The sequence below is a fragment of the Rhopilema esculentum genome, chromosome 20 (assembly GCF_057945365.1).
Source record: "Rhopilema esculentum isolate cy_ngs chromosome 20, ASM5794536v1, whole genome shotgun sequence".
Taxonomy (NCBI): domain Eukaryota; kingdom Metazoa; phylum Cnidaria; class Scyphozoa; order Rhizostomeae; family Rhizostomatidae; genus Rhopilema; species Rhopilema esculentum.
In genome coordinates this window covers 10,821,988-10,841,168 of record NC_142834.1, presented here as the reverse complement: position 1 = coordinate 10,841,168, position 19,181 = coordinate 10,821,988, and the positions used below count along the sequence as shown (strand labels likewise).

The window sequence follows — 19,181 nt, the reverse complement described above, 5'->3', positions numbered from 1 at the left end:
AGTTTTTTACTTTTATATGATCAAAAGCAACGAGATAAAAAAACTATTCTCTTTTTACAAAGAAGAATTCAATTATCTGGCGTAAATACTTACGAAACTGATAAGATATCTTTGTTTGTTGAAAAACAGCAAGTGCCTTAATGGTAACAAAACGATGATTTCTAATAGTCTATATTGTTTGCTAGTAAATAATTCTGTATAGGACAGAGATTTATGGCGACTAGTCCATTATAATCAGCCTGTATAATATTCAAATTGTGGCCTGTAAAGTATATATTCAAATTGTTGCCTGTATGATATTCATTTGAGTGATGCTATTGCAGTGTGTTCTGCAAATGCTCATGTATAGGAATGTTACTTCCACAATACCCATTCTGTCTGAAAAACTCGACAGTTTCTTCTTGCAGTGAATTTTCTTTGGCAATCCTCTTGCATCTTTTCATATTATTATCTTTAGACCAATTTTCTAGGTGCTTTACTTTTATGCCACCTTCCGACACGTGGAAAAGCTTCTAATCTTTGCGACTTTGACCACTCCCTTAACGAAATATTACTGCATAAATGCTAATTCTTGCCAGCGTGGTCTCTAATTTATATGCGTTTTATAAAAGCCATTGTTCTGTCTTGCAAGCTTCAAATGCTTTGAAATCAGCTGCAGATAATGTTGGTAAATTTTGTGATCCCCTAGCAGAAACCTCAAAATTCCTTAATTTATCGATAGCATTATTTGAGATTCCTAAACGCTTTTGATCTGTAGCACAAAAGCAAGCAGGTGAATTTGAAGTCATGAGAAAGGGTGTGCCGACTTTGTGAGAATTTTTTTTTAATCTAGCTAGTTAACTGTCGGACTGTGTTGAACATAATTGTGTAAAATATCGTCATATTAAAGGCTATTTATGCTAGAATATAAAGTAAAAGAATTTTTTCAAGGCCTTGCAGAAGGCTCTAAAGTATTTCAGGGTAAAGTCGGAAAGTTAGGCTATCTTGGAGTGTTATTGATGATTCTTTGAATAATTGATGAGTTGAAAATGAATAATGCACAATGAACGTCTGATTTTCTTCACAGCTGCTCCGAGCTCATTGCTAGACGATAGCTGCAAGGGCGAGTTTCGTGCCTTCACTCCTCCATTACTGCCAAGCTTTCTGGCTCGAGGACGTGAAAGTCCTTTACGAAAAACATCTCGTGTCATAGACACAGATGACGCAGATATTGCAAGGGCAATTCGCCGAATTGAGAGTACTGTATCAAAGAACATCAACAGGAATACCGGCTCTACTGTTTCATTAGAGACAACAACATCAGTTGAGAATTTGAAGAATTCTTCAACAGATCGCAGAGTTGGGTCAGACAATATGGCGACCCACGAAAATGAAGACTTTGCTCCTGTTATCATTAGGACCAAAGACGTAGAGATTTCATCGAGCGCAGAGAGCGAAGAGGCGATCTTTCAGTCTGATTTTACCGGTCAAATTGAAAATTTCGGAAAAGACATTGAACATACTTCAGAATGTGTGGACGAAGATGACAATAATAATAAAAATCATCAAAGTAACACAAGCGAAAGCATTCCGTTGGTGAATGGTGACGTAAACCAGGAAGAGACAGAGGAGGACCATATGCAACAGAGCGTTATCGAGGGGGCTGTTGAATTTGTCGTTATCAAAAAAGAGAGCGCATCAGAGGAGTCCAAGAAAGAATCCTCGACGAAGAAAAGTAAAGTTGAAACTAAATCTGGGAAGGAAAAAATTTCAGCAACGAAAATGAACAGTGTCGATAAGAAAACAGCACCAAAATCTGCTCCTCCAAAAAGCAGCAAGACAAATCCCGACAAGAAGGTAGCTGCAAGCAAGACTGGTAATGCAAGAAGCACAAGTGCAAAGACGCCAGCATCCAAAACAACTGAGAAAGCATCCAAGGAAGCTTCAGGAAAGAGTTCTGTCGCGGCAACAAAGCAGACATCCAAAAGTGTTGCTATAAAAAGTGCTCCTGCCAAAGCTGCTTCTTCCAAAGCTGCAGCTACAAAACAGATCCCAGCTAAAGCGTCAACACCAAACGCCAAGGAATCTTCAAAGAAAGCTGCTGCTGCGAAAGTAGCGCCTTCAAAGACAGAAGCCAAGCCTGCGAAAGCAAAAGAGTCTCCCAAGAAAGCCGCTGGTGGTGACAGCACGGACGGTGCGGCAATGTCGTTGAAATCAGCTGCTAAAGCCCCTTTGAAAGATAAAGAAATGAAGGGAGGATCAACGGCTACAAAAGCAGCAGAAATGTCGACAAAGGTCAAACCAGCTTCTGCCTCCAAAAAACCAACAACGGTCGGGGCAAAGGGGAAGGCATCTGACAAAGAAACAAAATCGTCACCAAGCAAGTCAACCTCTAAGCCTCCGACCCAAAGTACATCTGGAGGTGCCAGTGCTAAATCAACTATTGAGAGTAAGAAAAGTGAATCAGCTGATGCAAAACCTTCAACAAAAGCTGCCACGAAGAAAACTGTTGAGGCTAGCAAGCCGTCTTCTGCTCCTGCAAAGCCTAAAAAGACCGAAAAGTCATCTAAACCAGCTGAGAAACCTAAGTCTGCTCCTCCAAGGACAGCCCCATCGACGAAATCTGCACCAGCAGCAAAAACCACCCCAGTAGCAAAAACTACTCCAGCGGCAAAAGCCCCTTCTGCTGCTAAAACCGCTTCTGCTGCAAAAGCTCCTTCCTCAGCGAAGACTTCTCTTGCAACAAAAAGCGGTACATCAGCCAAAGCTACTCCAACATCAAAGACTGCCTCAACACCAAAGGCATCCTCAACAAAGGGATCCCAAGCGGCTGAAAAGCCTGCTAAGGGGGCTGGAAGACCTGGTACTTCGACGAGTAAAGCTGCTCTTTCAAAAACTGCCCCTGCAGCTTTGAATGTGGACAAAAAAGCTAGTGCAAAAGCTAAACCTGCTCAAATAACTGAGAAGAAAAAAGCTCCTCCTTCCAAAACAGCACCAAAAACATCCAAAGCAAGTGATAAATCAACAAAGGTTTCCGATAGCAAGCCCTCAAAAACAGATAAGAGCAAGAATGACAATAAAAAGCCCGTTGAATCCATCAAGACAGAGACGGACAAAATTCATAAGGAGGCATCTATCGAAGACACAGTTCCACCATGTGCAGATATTTCAACTCCTGCCTTAGTAATGGACGTGAAAAAAGATACTGAAGTCGTAGTCGAGTCAGAAATATCTGTGCCAGAAGAACAGGATAGTCTTACTAAAAATAATGTCTTTGAACCAAGCATTTTGACTCAAGACACGACTGATATCCACACTAATGATTTTGAAATTGGTTCACAAAATATCGACGCTAAAAATGATGAGCAAGAGGAAGTTAATTATTTTGAAGAGGTTGCGAATGTAAGTAAAAATGTTTCTATTGAATCTGAGTTGACCTCGTCAGAAGGACAGTTAGAGAAGCCAGAAAATGTTGCTATGGACGCGCTAAGTGAAGCAAACGAGCAAAGGGTTGATAACAGTATCGCGCAAGGTGGAGACTATGCTGAAGAAGAAACCCTGTCATCGGAAAAGACAACTGGGCATCTTCGAACGGAAACTTTTGATATAGAAGTTGAGGAAAAGGAAGAGGCAAAGGAAACTGGGAACGAAGAGGGGGTAGGGGCTGGTGAAATGTCCACCAAAGAGGATGCTGATTCAAGAGACCAAGAGAGTGAGAAGTTTGACGAATCGAAGCTGATCTCTTTGGAAGAAATCTCAGCAAAATACAATGAAGAGGACGTTCGTGAAGGTGCCGTTGCTCCAACCCCTCCCGAGACACCTTTACCAGACAACGTGACATCAGAGACCCCAGTTGCAAGCACTCTATCGGCGCTTGAGCTTCAGAACGAGTACTATCCAGGCAGTACGCCAGCTGCCACGCCAATGGAAGGATATCCTAAAGATTTTCATGCTGAAGCTGAAGTTGGACAAGAGGTGAAGGATATAGAGCAGGAAGAAGCATCCATGATTCGTGACGTTGAGAGTAGTGCAAAGAAAGAAGAGCCTGTTTGTTCTGAAGAAGAGCAATTAAACATAGAAGAAAAAGTTCTGGAGGAATCAAAAGGAGTCGAAGATAACGCATCTGCTTTGATGGAAGAAACGAGCAAAGCAGGTTTTGAGGAAGTTGTAGCCAATGAGGAATCTCAAATGATTGAAGAAATCGAAAATGCTATGCTTACAGAGATACTGCCAGCAGAAGGCGAGGAAAATTTAGCCAATAAAGTGGAATCTCCAATGGTTGAAGAAAACGAAAATACTTTGATGGCAGAGACCCTTGAAGCAAGTTTTGAGGAAGATTTAGCCAATAAAGAAGACATGTACGCGACGGAGGAGAATATACCAAGTAGGAGTGAAGCTGGAGAAGGCGATGTGGAATCTCTTGAAGGAAGTGATGAAGCAAAAAGCAGTGATGAACTTAGTATTGATAATTGCAATAGAGAAGACCAGGAAAGCGAAAGAGATATCGAAACAAGGGAACAAAGGGTTATTGATATGCCCCTCGAGTCAAGCAAGCCAGATTTTCAGAACGATAGCGATGTCTATGATACAGAAAATGCAGAGTACGATTCTAGCCAACAAAATGATCAGATGATCTTGAATCAACCTGTTGATTTGCAGTCTGATCGGTATCATTCAGATCCTTTTTCTCATGACATCAAGACAGAATTTGATCAATCGAGCATCACAGATCCAAGCTTATTAAGCGAAGCTCAGTCTGACAAACCTTTAATGGAAAACGAAAGTACGCTAGGTAAAAGTGATTTTAATGATCAAAGTGAATCAGAGGAGTTTGGCGAACAAAACTTTGTCGTGGATAATGCATCTGAGCAAGCAAATGACGACAAGTTTGAAAATGAACTTGCAAAAGTCGCTTGCGAACCTGAGACTATTAATGAGAATAAAGATTTAGATGAACTGACAGCGACAGGTGAAACTGAATTAATCGCAGAGTTGCAGTCAACAGATTTACATTCGATAGAAAAAGGTTACCAAGAAGAGATACGAGACTCGGAAAACGAGCAACAAAGTGAGCTTGTCAATACCCAGCTGTTGGAAGCAAATTTTCAGCAAGACGCAGCTATTCTTGAATTCGAATCTAAAACGCCAAAGGACAGTGAATTATTAGAAGATGTCACCTCGTTAGACCCAGAAAGTGTCCCTGAGATGGCCGACGGCGACAGTGGTTTTGGGCAATATCCATTTAAAGTCGGCAGCAAGGGAACAGAGGAATTGATGCTAAGAGAATCAGTAGAGGCGCAAAATTTCGGGTCTGACGCTTCAATGGAGGACTCGTCAATTGTTGCTGAGAGGCAAACACAGGAAGAAGAGGTAGTAGCCGCAGAGGAGGAGTATGATGTGGAATCGTGCCCTCCAAGACGCGATCTTTCGGAATCCGAAAGTGAAGATGAAAATGAGGACATAAATAATGCTGAAATGGATTTAAGTTCAGACAAGCCACTTATAAATGAGGGTGGGAAACAAATTTCTTCAAATGATTTTAAAGAGAAAGAACTAATTGATATATCCCCATCCCCCGAGAACAGCAAGTATTTCAGTGAAATTGGGGATATTGAAGGAGCTGAAAATGAATTGGAAGAATCTTTGCGACGGGAGGAGGAAACTGTCAGCCAAACATCTGCTGATGAACCGGTCACGCCTGAAAACGAGCCGCAGGGCTTTCCTGATGTCCTAACAGAAGGAAAAGATAGATTACACGAATCTTCTGTAAAGCCTCTTGAATTCGATGCTACTGTATCTATGGATGATGCATTTACTCCATTGTCAGATCTTCCAGAAGATGCAGCTTCACCTCTTGTACACGACAGCTTTGATAATTATCCTGAAACGGTTGAAAAAGAAAATGACGCCGTTGACCCGAATGTTGACGATACGTTGTCTGATGATGGTGATGTATACGAAAGTGATATTGTTAAACATGCAAAAGAGAGTGTCAGAATAGCGAAATCTTTGGATGATTCTTGCGAAGATGAAACCACTGGTTTGAATTTTCAAAAGTTTGAAGATAACGATCCATTTGAGAAGTTCAAGGACGAGAAGGATGAGCAGACCCAAAACACATCAATTCAAGGCGATCACCCTTCTTCTAATGTGGTACCTCAAGTTATTTCGTCACCTTGCGCTTCGGAGAGTGAAGATTCTGGGGATGAATGTGAAGATGTCGTAACTGAGCAAGATGCTGATATCTATGATGGTAGGTGCTTTCTTAATCAACAGTAATCAATTTATTGTTTTAAGACTATGGAACACTTAAAACTTGTACCCTTCATTCTTCACCTGCATCACGCCAGATTTAATTCCATGGATTGCTCATAGGCCCATTCCAAGATCAGATCATTCCAAGATGGGGCCTACTTTGTCACTGAATGTCTTGAAATTCCATAAAATTCAATGATCAATTTTACTCGTAGATAGAATTTATAATAGGCCAATTTCCAGAAACGTACCACACACATTTGACCGATGTCCAGAAATATATGACCCATATAGGCCGGTGCCCAAGGGACGAACTAAGAATCGATTTAATTACGCTTGCCATTCAATCGCCGCGATCTCAACTTTTTAATTTTTGTTTAGAGTTTTATAGAGAAATACATTGTAATCGAGATACGTTTTTCGAAATCAAGATTACTTTTAAGAAATCCTGATACTTCGAGTTCTCAAATGGTTGCTTGAAAAATTTAGCTTTTTGGAATTTTTGCATTTCATGACGCATCATTTTTTGACGATAAAGATATAGCTTCTGTTTGTGAAAGTCAGGTTTAAAGTTTCATTTTATTTATTTCTCTTATTTAGATAAAGAACTGGCGAATGTAGAGGACCAACCAATGACTTTTGAACACAGTAGTGACACACCGTTATCGCTCTCGGAAATCCACCTAAAGGTTTGTCTTGTCGATCTTTCCTCACTGTGCTTTCACGTTAAGAGAGCAAACTACAACTGAATTTCGAGGCTTTAAGTTTTGCCTCATCCATTCTGTTAAATGAATGCTACTTACTAGGTTGAGGCATGCAGGTCTTTTTAAAAATCTTTAAATAAAAAGTTGCTAGTTTTTCAAGATATATAGAGATTCAGATCCATTGGTACTGACAATGTTTTTTTATGATTTATTAGTGTTGATTTTCGGCTCACCTGGAGTTTGTTTAAATTTTATTTGACAATATCTTTCTTAAAGGATTCTTCTACATCTGAGCTGCAATCTTCCTTCCCTGATGCCAAGACCTGTGATGAACTTAGAGGATTGTACGAGGCTGATTCAGGTAATTTACAAAGCCCAGATGCAGTTCAAGAGCACCATCAACACACGGAACATTTATGTCAGTCAGAACATTATCAGCGCTTGGAAGAGTATGGAGACTCGCAACAGTATTCGCACCCGGAGCAGTTCCAGCAAGAGGAACAGTTCCAACAGCTGGGAAAACTCTCACAGTCAGAGCAGTACCAATACGCGGAGGATTACTCTTTAGATGAAGATCGAGATGACAAGGACGAAGAGCAGACAGCAAATGTGACATCTTCAGATAGAGATTTACAAGACGATCTAGAGGATAACAGCAGCACTGTCGCAACACGTGGTGCTTCAGAAAGACAAAGTTTTGATCAAGAGGAAGAAGGTGATGACAACGATGTTGGTGTTGAAGAAGAAGCTGACGATGCACAGGAACTTGTTGAAAGTGACAAGCAGGCACATAGTGATGATCATGCTACAGACGGCAGTGATTTTGTTATGGTTGACTCGCCAGTCAAACACTTAGAGGTCGAAGCCAGCTCGGAGGAATCTGATGCAGAGGATGCCACAAAAACCACAGAAGTCTCAGATGAAGCCACAAAAGACCCTGACTCTGACGACTCACCCTTCCATCATATTGACCTGAAAACATCAACGACAGAGATAGAAGAAGAAGAAACACATCATCAAACATCCGAAGAAAAGAATGACATTTCTTCGGACCAGTTAGATGCATTGGTTTCAGAAAATCAAGTGCCTGCCGATCAGCAAATCGTTTCAATTGCTGCTGAAGAATCGTCTGTGACTATTGACGGTACTCAGAATCAACTTAATGCTGAAGATTTCAGTCAAGACATCACGACAGGACACAGTGCAATGGACAACGAAAAACTGTCAGAGGAGACTTATGAAAGCAGGGACAAGCAAACAGACCCAGCAATGTAAGTGATCTATTTTTGGTAGTTTAGAACTTTTTAAGGGCGGTATTCCAACACTTAATATTGTATTCTAACAAAGAGCACCAAAAAAACCTTTGTTCATAAAAAGGTAAATTCACGCAAAGAGCTTTGCATCGCATCACAAAACATATTTCTAATCCTAACTTGAGTGCTCACAATGTCTTTTTGTAATCAATGCAATTTCAGCGATGTTTGGCTTGATTTGGTTTAGGCCCTACAACCCCAAATTTATCTTTGCTGCTTTGAAATGTACATAAACATGCAGAGCAAAGAATAAAAGGTTTTTGGAAACGAAGTAGCACTTATTAAGTGGACTGTTTTGGGGCGCTTTCAATATCTTTGTCAAGCTTTTTGTCCCTTTCCTGCTCTCAAGACGGCGTGGCTCGTCAATATTGGGTTTATCAATATACGCGACATCGCTGCAAATTGCTCAAGAAAAACATAGTGTTCAAGCAGGGGTCAGCAACTTTATATGACCAGCAAAAAACGTATGCTGTATGAATTTAGCTCAAGCTGAAACTAAAAGTTCATTAATTTTTAAAAATAGTTAGTATACATAGAAACAATAGACTGGTAAAGTTGAGACGTCATAAACCCTTTCCAGGATTTTTAAATCTACAATTCCAGGCAGAATTGTTGAGACAAAATGCAATTTTTTGCAATTTTCAACTTTACGTTGCCCCTTTAAATTCGAGTCCCCTTTCCTTTCCCCCGAATCAATGTAGGACTTTTAGTTCTATCATTTCTACTTTAAATCCATGCATTCATTGGGAGAGGGAGAAAAGTTTTTTTCAAAAGAAAGAGAAAACATCGACTTTCAATGAAAAGTGTCAACTATTTTCTTCCGAGATTGTAGACGTTGTTGTCTGGAACACCGAAAAGTGCTGAGTGCGCAAAGTCCTCTCCCTCTATTACCAATTGGCTCAGAAAGACCTGGGTTTTATGCTGTCGTTCGATGCTTTGTCTGCTCATTATGTACCCCTTTATCTGCATTTCTTGCTATATTTTAGATAGATTCTATGTTCGTGTATAGCAGCAGCACAACTTTCTGTTTATCTTTTAACAGTGACAATTTTCAGTCGGGACAAGAAATGTGGAAGCACGCATCTCACGACGAGAACCAGTTCACCCAACACGTAAACCTGACAGCATTCAGTGACAGCCCTATTCACACCGACGGGGCATCTCAGTATGATGGCTTTAATGAAAACCTTGGTTCGGGTCCACGATACATTTATGATGCCAGCGATGATGATGAAGAAACCTATTAGAACGTTTCAAAGAATATTTGCTAGATAATCGCGGAGGTAATTCCTATTTTATATTTCTCGCTCCTCTTGCCTTCAGCCCCATTGTTGATTTGGACCTACCCTATTAAATTCGGCGATGGGTATCTAATTTTGAGTTACGGTATGGTATCATGTTAGTAGATGTGAATTTCGCATTGTAAACAGTTACTTCGAATCGTGCAAACCCTGCCTACGTCAATTCTTCTTTAGTAACAAAAGATTGCTAACAGTTATCAGTATTTCTGCCTAGGCTTTCATGGGAGTTTCCTATGCCGGATTTAGGTTAAAGATATAGAATAGGGGTGCGAAAGCTGTATGAAATATGTTGTCAACGCTCTAATTAGGATATCGTATCGCTTGCTTTAGTAGCTGGTGTCTCAAACCTTAAATTATTAAGCGATTTGAATTTGGTGACATTCCCTTTTTTGACTTTGAAAATTATTGAAAATGATAAGAGTATTAAGAGTTTGTTAGCCGTAAAGAATTCGAAGGTGAAACCTTGAAGAAGTATGTGGCGAATAAGAGATCGTAGCTCAATGAACAAAGGTTGAGCTAATATAAGTTTGTATATAACATCATCCTGAAAGCTTTTCTGAAAAGTTCATAAAGTTACTAACACCAAGATGCATATGGGGAGTTGAATCTCTCCGCCGTTCGGATCATCTACTAAAACAAAGTCTGAAAGACTGCCCTGTTATTAAAGGTAGAGAGAATATAGTCTATGTGTTCAGATGTGAACCCTGTTCACACAGCGAAAAATAGGCCAGGCTCGTTCCAAGCTAAATAAGCCAAGGCTTGGTTCAGGTTAATCAAGCCCAGAGCGAGTCCGAGTTTGTTCCACACTAAAGAAAGCAAATTCGGCAGTGTAGACAAAAACCTGGGACGGGCCCTCTATAGGAAAACTGCAAAACGCAATTTAGCACCTCTTGCATCCTTCATCGAATTCAGAGGATTTAAGTTTAACACTTAGAAATATTATATATGAATTATTTTTTGTTTATTGTAAGCTTCAATAATTATTGTGGTGGTTATAGGCAAATTGAAAATAATTAATTTTGCAGACATTTAGCTGGTAAGAGATAATTGAAAATTGAAATGCTTCTGTAGAATTTATTTTGTGTAAAATTTAACTGTTCTTTATTTGGAACGGGAGTTGACTGCTTAGAACATCTTTATTTAATTATACTTAATTTTGTATATTTATTTCATTTAAATGAAATCTTGTAGGAGATGAATCGATTGTTAGTGTTCATCAAAGCAGATCATCAATCGAGATAAATCTAGTTTGCGGATAACAATCACTGTTCTAGAATACTGAATGACCATAATTCGAATTTTTCTTTGTCACCAGCTCTTATCCCTTCCTGGGCCCTTTATTCCCGTTTCCTAAAGAACAGTTTGAGTAAGAGATTCGAAGGAACTTCAACATTTTTCCCGCCATTTTCTTGCCATCTTTAAATGTAAAATTTCCTGAATGTACAATCCTACAAAATCTAAAGTCACTAAAATTATGCCATATCTCCTTCCTATTTTTTTTCTGAAATTTTTGTTTATACTGGGCAAAAAGTTCTTCACAGAGAAATAGTTACAAGCTAATCCAGGCGCTCTTTGCTACTTGATTACAAACAATTCACAAAATGCTTAAATTTATAACATTTTTAGAACATTTCTTTTAAGAATGGTCAGTAATCATAAATTTTATAATCAAAATGATTTTGAAAATGGCTTTGAAAAAAGCAAACATTTTACGACATACTAAAAGCTTTTTCGTCTGACACTCCTCAGAGCATAGAACGTCAGAATAAGGTTCCGAAAGAACACGATGGAAAATATATACCCAGTTTAATATATATCTAGCAGTTTTGGAGTCGATCTACATAAAAACGAAAAAGCCGCCATTTTTTAGACAGAAGGCGTTCGTATTCTCTCTTGGACTCCATTGCTAATTTTTCTTTAGGCTCGCGGCACTGATTGGTCAACCATACCGATCTCGTGCTTGCGTGTTTCTGATTGGCTTATTTCGATCCACAACTGGGTATATATTTTCCATCGTGTTCTTTCGGAACCTTATTCTGACGTTTTATGCTCTGAGGAGTGTCAGACGAAAAAGCTTTTAGTTTGTCATAAAATGTTTGCTTTTTTCAAAGCCATTTTCAAATTCTGTACCGCAAAAAAATTGTTCAAAATGATTTTCTTAAAATTTTTATGTCAGGAATCCAGCCTGTTGTACGCAAATTTTACACAGCTTTAAGTTGCATGATTCTCTTTCCACACATTTTATTTGCCGTTTCTCTGAGCACATTTTTACGTCTTTTATGACAGTAGGTAGAGGTTGCCAAAGTTTGCTTCCGACGAAAAATAAACACTTTCTATTCCATATCTGTTAAGGCTCCTCTATTTACATACAAAAACAGGCACTAACTCTAGTTCTTTACATCGATTTGGAAATTTCAGTCTTTATCCAATGTGACACAAAAAAGTTTTTAGGTTCTTGTTTCTTCATAGAAGCCAGACAAACTCCATTGGAGATCGCTATTTGAAAAATGGAAAAATTGTAAAATGGCGGCTATTTGAAACCACTTTGTTGACATTTGGGCATCTTTTTGTGAAGTGTTCTTCTGCATATTACTCTTACAGTCATATATATATTGTTAAAACGGCGAGAAGCATAAGAGAAAGAATGAATTAACAATTAACGCGGTATGAGGAAAAGCACAAAAGCTCAATTTTCAACAAATTTTGGACGGGAAGAGACGAAATATGCAAATAGAAATACCTTCATTTTGTGGCAATGATGCGATTCTATTCAACTTCAAGAAATAACATAATTTATATTAGTCAAAAACAGTAAAAAAGCAAGTCAATGAGCTTGAAAAATTCCAAAAATCCTAATAGAAATTTTTAGCTTCAAAATAAAGCAGCTTGGCTTCTTTAAAACTCATTGCAATCATATCTAGAGGTAGTGCTTTGAATTTATATCATGAAAAGAGCATCTTTTTTATTATGCAAGACTCGACAAAAAAGCAAGCCTATATGCGTAGGAAAAATGTGAAAATATGGTAGAATTTTTTTGCTTGAAAAAATGAATAATCCATGAAACAGATCTTTAAAACACATTTGAATCATTTTGAAAGATAGTTTTTTGTTTTTATGTCACAGATATTGCATCTTTTGCAAAACAAAAATTTAATAAAAAGGCAAGCCTATAGGCTTAGAAAAGATGTCAAAATATGATTGAAAATTTTTTGCTTGAAAACCACGAGAAGCAATAAAACACATCTTTAAAACACACTTTAATCATTTTGAAAGATACTTCTTTGTTTTTAATCACGGATAATGCATCATTTTCGTAACAAATAAAATAATAAATAGGCTTAGAAAAGATGTCAAAATATGGTTGAAATTGTTTTATTTGAATTCAGCAATAAACCATACAAAATATCTTTAAAACACATTTAATTCACTTTTGGGGATAGTTCTTTGTTTTTAAATTACGGATATTGCATCTTTTTCATCACTAAAAAAATCAACAAAAAACAAGCCTATAAGTTCAGGAAAAATGTCACAATATGGTGTAAATTTCTTCTCTTTGAAACAGCGGCATCATAATAGGCTTATCTTTGAAACGTCTCTTAATGATTATTAAGATTAAGTTTTTTGTTTTCAAAACGCAAGTTTTCCATCATTTTCATTACGCAAAGGCTCTGCAAAAAAGCAAGCCTTTTGGCTTAAAAAAATTGTGAAATTAATATGGAAAGTTTTTTCTCTAAGAACAGTGATAAACCATTATACATTTCTTTAAAGCCCATTGAAATCATATTTGGAGGTAGTTCTTCATTTCTATTGATAAAAATAAACACTTTTTGGTATCTAGAACCTGCACCAAAAAGGAAGCCTATAGGTAAAATATGGTAGAAATTATTTTTCTTGAAAACAGTGATAAACCATAAAACAGATCTTTAAAACACATTTAACTCATGAATGGAGGGGAGGTGCTTTAATGATTTTTAATCACGAAAATTTCAACTTTTTTGTGCACAAAATCTGGCAAAAAGCAAGTCTATAGGCTTAGGAAAATTGTCAAAATACGGTGGAAATTTTTTAAAGCTCATTGAAATCATATTTAGAGGCAGTATTTTTTATATCATAAAAATAGAACCTTTTTGGTTTGAAGAACTTGGCAGTCTACGTTTGGCGTATTTATGATTGGCAAACATCAGTAAAAAAAGGCTGTACATAAAAGCTTTTAGGCTTAGGAGAACTGTCGAAAGCTGGTGAAATACTTTTGCCTGAAATCAGCCGTTCACCAGAAATGCTTTTTCAAGACAATGGCATTCTTTTGGTTGCATGAAAATCAGAAAAAAGCAAGCTTATAGGCTTAGGAAAACAATGACAGTGAATTCAAGAAGTATCAAACATACTTTTTCAACAGCGCTTTTTCTTAAATGGGGGCCTATTCAAGCGTTTCAGACTTTCCTATTAAAAAATGTGTATGTGAAATAATCTTTTGCTGCTTGAAATTACAAAATGCTTGGAATAGAATTTAGCACTTCAAAATGACTGCAAAAAATTTGTTTAAGATTTTTTAAAAAATGGATATCAGAATGAAAGCTGTTTTGTTGCCTCCTTCAAGAAAAATATTTGTCACATTTCACACCTTTTTTCCTTGCGAAACGTTTTAATAAAACGTGGCATTCTTACTTTACATAAATCTTCTATAAAAGACCTGTCATTCATAAGCTTTTGACGAGGATTAAACTTTTCTCAAGAACACTCAATACGACTAAACAACACTTAACAATGCATAATGTTTCTGTCGAGGATCAAACTTTGCTAAGCAATACTCAATACGACTATACAACACTATACAACGCTAAATGTTTATGATCAGGAGCAAACTTTGTGCCAAAGAACACTCGATACGACTAAACTACACTTGACAATGCATAAAGTGTTTGTCCAGGATTAAACTTTTCTCAAGAATACTCAATGCGACTAAGCAATGCTAAATGCTTAGATTGATGTATTCTGACTGCGAAGAGGCCATGGAGGAAATGTTTTTCTCTGTATGAGTACAATTACAGAAAGTCCTATGGCGAACTTAATTGCAAATCTATTCAATTGTTGTCAATTATTCAATCTTCTAGTGTGCTTTCGATTAAGGATGTATAATTAGAAAAAAATAAATTCAAAAAAAAGAATTAACTTTATTGAAGCAAAAATTGCATTCTCAGATCACTTTTCACCCGAAAATAGACGATACATAAGACATATGGTCGATAAATGATTTCAAGACCAAAAGAAAAATAAGGTGTATGTGGTTTTGCTGTTGAATGGTAAACTTTATGAAAGATGATTAAAGATTTCTTTGAATTTCTTTGCCCATTCATTAAAACAGGCCCAATTAAAGTATTGAAACAGGCTCGACTCTTGCAAAATAACGATAACGTGCGAATGGAAGCCCATGGTCATCCCAGTCTTTGTGTATAGCCTTCCAAAGCCAAAAAGTTCCAGAGCCAAAGCTGACCAATTTTTTGGCGGCACAAAATTAGAAAATGGCTTTGAAAAAAGCAAACATTTTAAAACATGCTGAATGCTTCTTCGTCTGACCCTTCTCAGAGCTTAAAACGTCTGAATTCGAGTCCAAAAGCACAAGACGGAAAATATATACCCAGTTGTGGATCGAAGTGGCCAACCAGAAAATAGCGAACACATGATCTATATAGTTATCCAATCAGTACCGCGTGTCTACAGGAGAATTACCACTAGAGTCCAAGAGAAAAAACGAACCCCTTCAGTTTACACAATAGCGACTACCACAAGCAATTATCTATATATGACCTCTTTGCAGAAATCTCAAAACAAAATCGAAGAAAAATGATAAAGTTGTCACTATTTCATAAAACCGAACAAAGCATTGACTTGAATGAAAATTGATATAAATAAACATATCAGATAACTTTAAAATCAAATCTGTCATTGTCAATTTTTACATATTGGAGCCTCCATATAACAGACATCGCTCGGACCAGTGTAATTACCCAAATGTTTGTGTCTGCTCAATATAGGTTACATTATGGGCGTTTTGGCCATTTGGGATAAAAATATCTGTGCGCTGTTGTAAAGTGTCCGATGTATCGAGGTGCCCATTAATGGAGGTTCCAGTGAGTTTACCATTGAAAGCTGTGAATTATTTACAAACTACTTTCTTTATTTACATGAATTCGAAACGGAATACTTCTGCATAAATCTACATACTTCATTTAGTTGCTCCTGTTACTATGGCCAACATTCTTTAAAGTAAACAGGAAGCAAAGAAAATCTTTTCATGCTAATCAAGTTTATATTGTTTCCGTTTTAATCGTATGAATAAGCTTACCTATTTAAGTCACTCTGGCCGGACCCTTTGTCCAACTCATATCTCATCTTTTGCAAACTTTATTAATCAAATTTAAGAATTTCAATTGTTAGGGACCAAATTTTAAAAGTTGCCGTCAATATGGGTTCTTCGTGTTCAAATTTACAATGGCAAATGGTCATTAAGAATACACAGCAAATTCCTAAATAATTAAAGCAAACGCGAACCGTTATTTTTCATATTCAAGAAATTAATACGTCTGTTGCTCTTACTATCTAATCCGAGAAAAACATTACGAGCAATTCTTACTAAGCTCCAAATCGAGCAACTCCAAAACCTTAACGGCATTTGACACAGGAAAAAGTGGCTTACAGCCATTCGACCATGAGCGTTTGACCAATCAAATCGCGCATAGAGAAAAACACATGAACAGTTTCCGCCTTTCTGCAAATCGGTAAAATCCTAGAGTAGCACGCAGTAGTTTCACGTGAGTTGATTTAAATTCTTTTGTGCGCGTGCTCTGATCAATTTGGCCTAAGTTATTATTTGATTTGCTGTATTCATGCATGTCAAAAGTAACTTAAACCACCTGTTAATCAACTATTGGCCAATACGCTAGCAGCTAAGCGGAACCATGCTTTTTGATCGGCCATTAGTTAGATGGCTTGACGACGGATGTAAGTATTTGTCGATTGCCTCTAAATTGTTCCAGAGACATTTCAGGTTCAGATAAAAGCATGATTTACAAAAGTTGTCTGGTCGACTGTGTCTTGATTTGTGGCTTCAATTTTCACAAGCATGGGAACATCAAACATCTGGTAATCGAGATAAAACATGTACCGTCTAGAGATATTTCATGATCATGCAAATTTTCAGTTGCATAGCGGCATTTCATAGTGCAATCTCTTGCTGATGGTCTTTTATTATGCTCAAACATGTAGATTTTGGTACAGAATTACAAACCAAGAGACAGCCTTTGTCAGCATCTTCCATTTTTTCAACTGATCTTTTTTGAGATTGTTGTGAGAACGGTATGTTCAATGGCACCCTGTTTTCTTCAATTGTTTTAACAGAACCAGAATTGTTGTAACCCGCTTTCGTTTTCTTGAAGATGAAGTTTAATGGATTGAGCCTTTCTAAAAACAGTGCCTTAGCTTCAGAAGATTGGCTTGCTCTTCTTTCTGCTGTCGAATTTCGTTTTGATTGCAGTGTCGTCATAATAGACTCTTTCGCGCGTGCAAGTGGCTTTCCTTTACAAATCAGCTTCAGGCAGGTTTTACGAAGGGATGCAGTGGATAAGAGGTAAACCACAGGATTGATGCTGCTGCTTACCCAAGGGACGACTAAGAGAAACCACTCATAAAGACTGCTTCTTACATAATGACCAACGACCATCTCATGAAAGCTTGTGCAAAAGAAAAAGCTCCAACCAGCGAGAAATGGAAGCAATATCACCATGAAATTGCCCGCCACTTTGATTTCTTGGATGCGCAGATGCCTTGAACGGAAATAGTTTGTTTTCGATTCATCGTTTAAGTTGGCTGCTGCACTGTACACAGCTTTAGCGACGCTTCGCGAGAGTTTGACATTCTTCACAGTAGCATACAGAATGAGGGCATATGAAACCACGATAACAATGCATGGAACGAAAAAACCAAAGAAGTAAGCTATATACAACACGGTTAGGTGGTAGGCTTCGGAAGCTATAACTTGCCTAAGCATACCTAGAATAAATATAGCAAAAGCATAAATCCAGATGCATTTAATTGCAAGCAGAGTCTTTCTTAAGTTGATCGTATCGTGGTAATGAAAAGGGCGCATCACCGCCGTAGCCCGGTCGAAGCTTACGCCGGCCAAATTGATGATAGATGCTGATCCGACTAGAATGTCAAGGGACGGAAACAGGTAAAAAGGAATATCGACTTGGAACACATCGCTAAATACAAATGACACCATGATTGCCATCATCATTAGGTCGGCCACTGCTAGACTGCCAATCAAGTAATTTGATGCAACACGTAGCTTTTCAACTTTGAACAGAGCGAAAATGATCATACCGTTAGCTAAAAGCCCTGGTATGAAAATAACAGCAGCAACACACAACCAGGCTATGTACAAATTACTAAATGGTATCTTCTCTCCTACTTCAGAGGCGACATCAAGACTTCCATTATCAATCTTAGACTCATTTCTGACTAGTTTTAGCAGAGTGATTGCTACCACTCCACCGATCTTTGTTGGCACTGCAGTTGCGTTTAAAGCCATCTCTTCTTCTCTTATCCTGTAAAAAAGACATTTTTCCTTTAGGAATCAAGCTACTCCGAGACCCTATGAGCTCCAAGAGCCATGGTCATAGACTCTCTGTGTTATTTTTAAAACTGTATTCAAAAAGTGTTTAGAATTACTTTGAAGTACATGAATATCGGGGGGGATTTCATGACGCTCAAGGATCTTTATTATATCTTTACACTATAAATCTGAAAACGACTGGTAATACTATCTGTATTTACCAATACCACGACAAATGGATAGGACAAATGCAACAGTATTTCTTTTGAATATGTTTCAAGTTCTTGACAGGTGGTTTTCCAGCTGATACAGTTTGGCACAAATAGACTCAGAGCAATATATTGATATGGCGTAAAGGTGAATTGAGTACTAGCGAGGCCTCATTATTTTCATTATTATTTTAAAAAACCATAACTAACCTCTCAGAGAGAAGCTATTGAATAATTTAACGGCAGAATGGAAAGCAAAAGTAGCTGTTTGCATTAGAAAAGATAAACCAAAAAAAATCTCTGTCCGGGCCATTCGAAACGACGTTCTGTGATATAGAGGTCATTGCTAGAATGTGATTTATCAACAATGCAAGCAACTATGTTTTTAAAGCAAAGAGCGTTTTAAGCAGGTATCTGATGTTTATTCATTGCTGTACATTGCTTGTCTTTTTCTTGAAGGAAAATTTTTCTAGTAAAATATTATAGGTTTCTAAGGATTCCAAAATAAAATGAATTAAAAACACAGTAAGGAAGGCTACTCCTATGAAAGAGACTTTTCTATCAAACTCGTGCATCAAGATTTTTCTGCTAACGCTACATCTCTACAAAAATATTCTTGTTTTGCAAAAAATAATTTTCATGACAATACGCAAGTCAAGTTAAAAGTTTGAATCCAAGCATGATCTTTTTAAGGTACTATTGCAGGCAGCACGATATATATGCAGCTAACCCAACGATTAAAGTATCACTTTGATAGCTACAACTTTTGTCTGCGTTATTCGTATATTATCGATGCAGTAAAGATGTTA

General features: G+C 37.6%; 2 protein-coding genes across 4 annotated transcripts in view; one reads left to right on the top strand and one right to left on the bottom strand.

The window, feature by feature from the left end:
- LOC135687579 (uncharacterized) overlaps nt 1–10,844 on the top strand; it is a 35,035-nt gene extending 24,191 nt beyond the window's left edge. The window contains exons 6-9 of the mRNA XM_089114255.1: nt 1,067–6,232; nt 6,835–6,923; nt 7,215–8,209; nt 9,294–10,844. Coding sequence (XP_088970381.1) covers nt 1,067–6,232; nt 6,835–6,923; nt 7,215–8,209; nt 9,294–9,498 — 6,455 coding nt within the window. The 3' untranslated portion in view covers nt 9,499–10,844. The remainder of the gene's footprint in view (nt 1–1,066; nt 6,233–6,834; nt 6,924–7,214; nt 8,210–9,293) is intronic.
- Nucleotides 10,525–19,181, bottom strand: part of LOC135687577 (trace amine-associated receptor 1) — a 28,577-nt gene continuing 19,920 nt past the window's right edge. For all 3 annotated transcript variants that reach the window (XM_065204172.2, XM_065204171.2, XM_089114256.1), the window contains exon 2: nt 10,525–18,155. In XM_065204172.2, the coding sequence (XP_065060244.2) occupies nt 16,766–18,139 (1,374 nt within the window). In that variant the 5' untranslated portion in view covers nt 18,140–18,155 and the 3' untranslated portion in view covers nt 10,525–16,765. The remainder of the gene's footprint in view (nt 18,156–19,181) is intronic.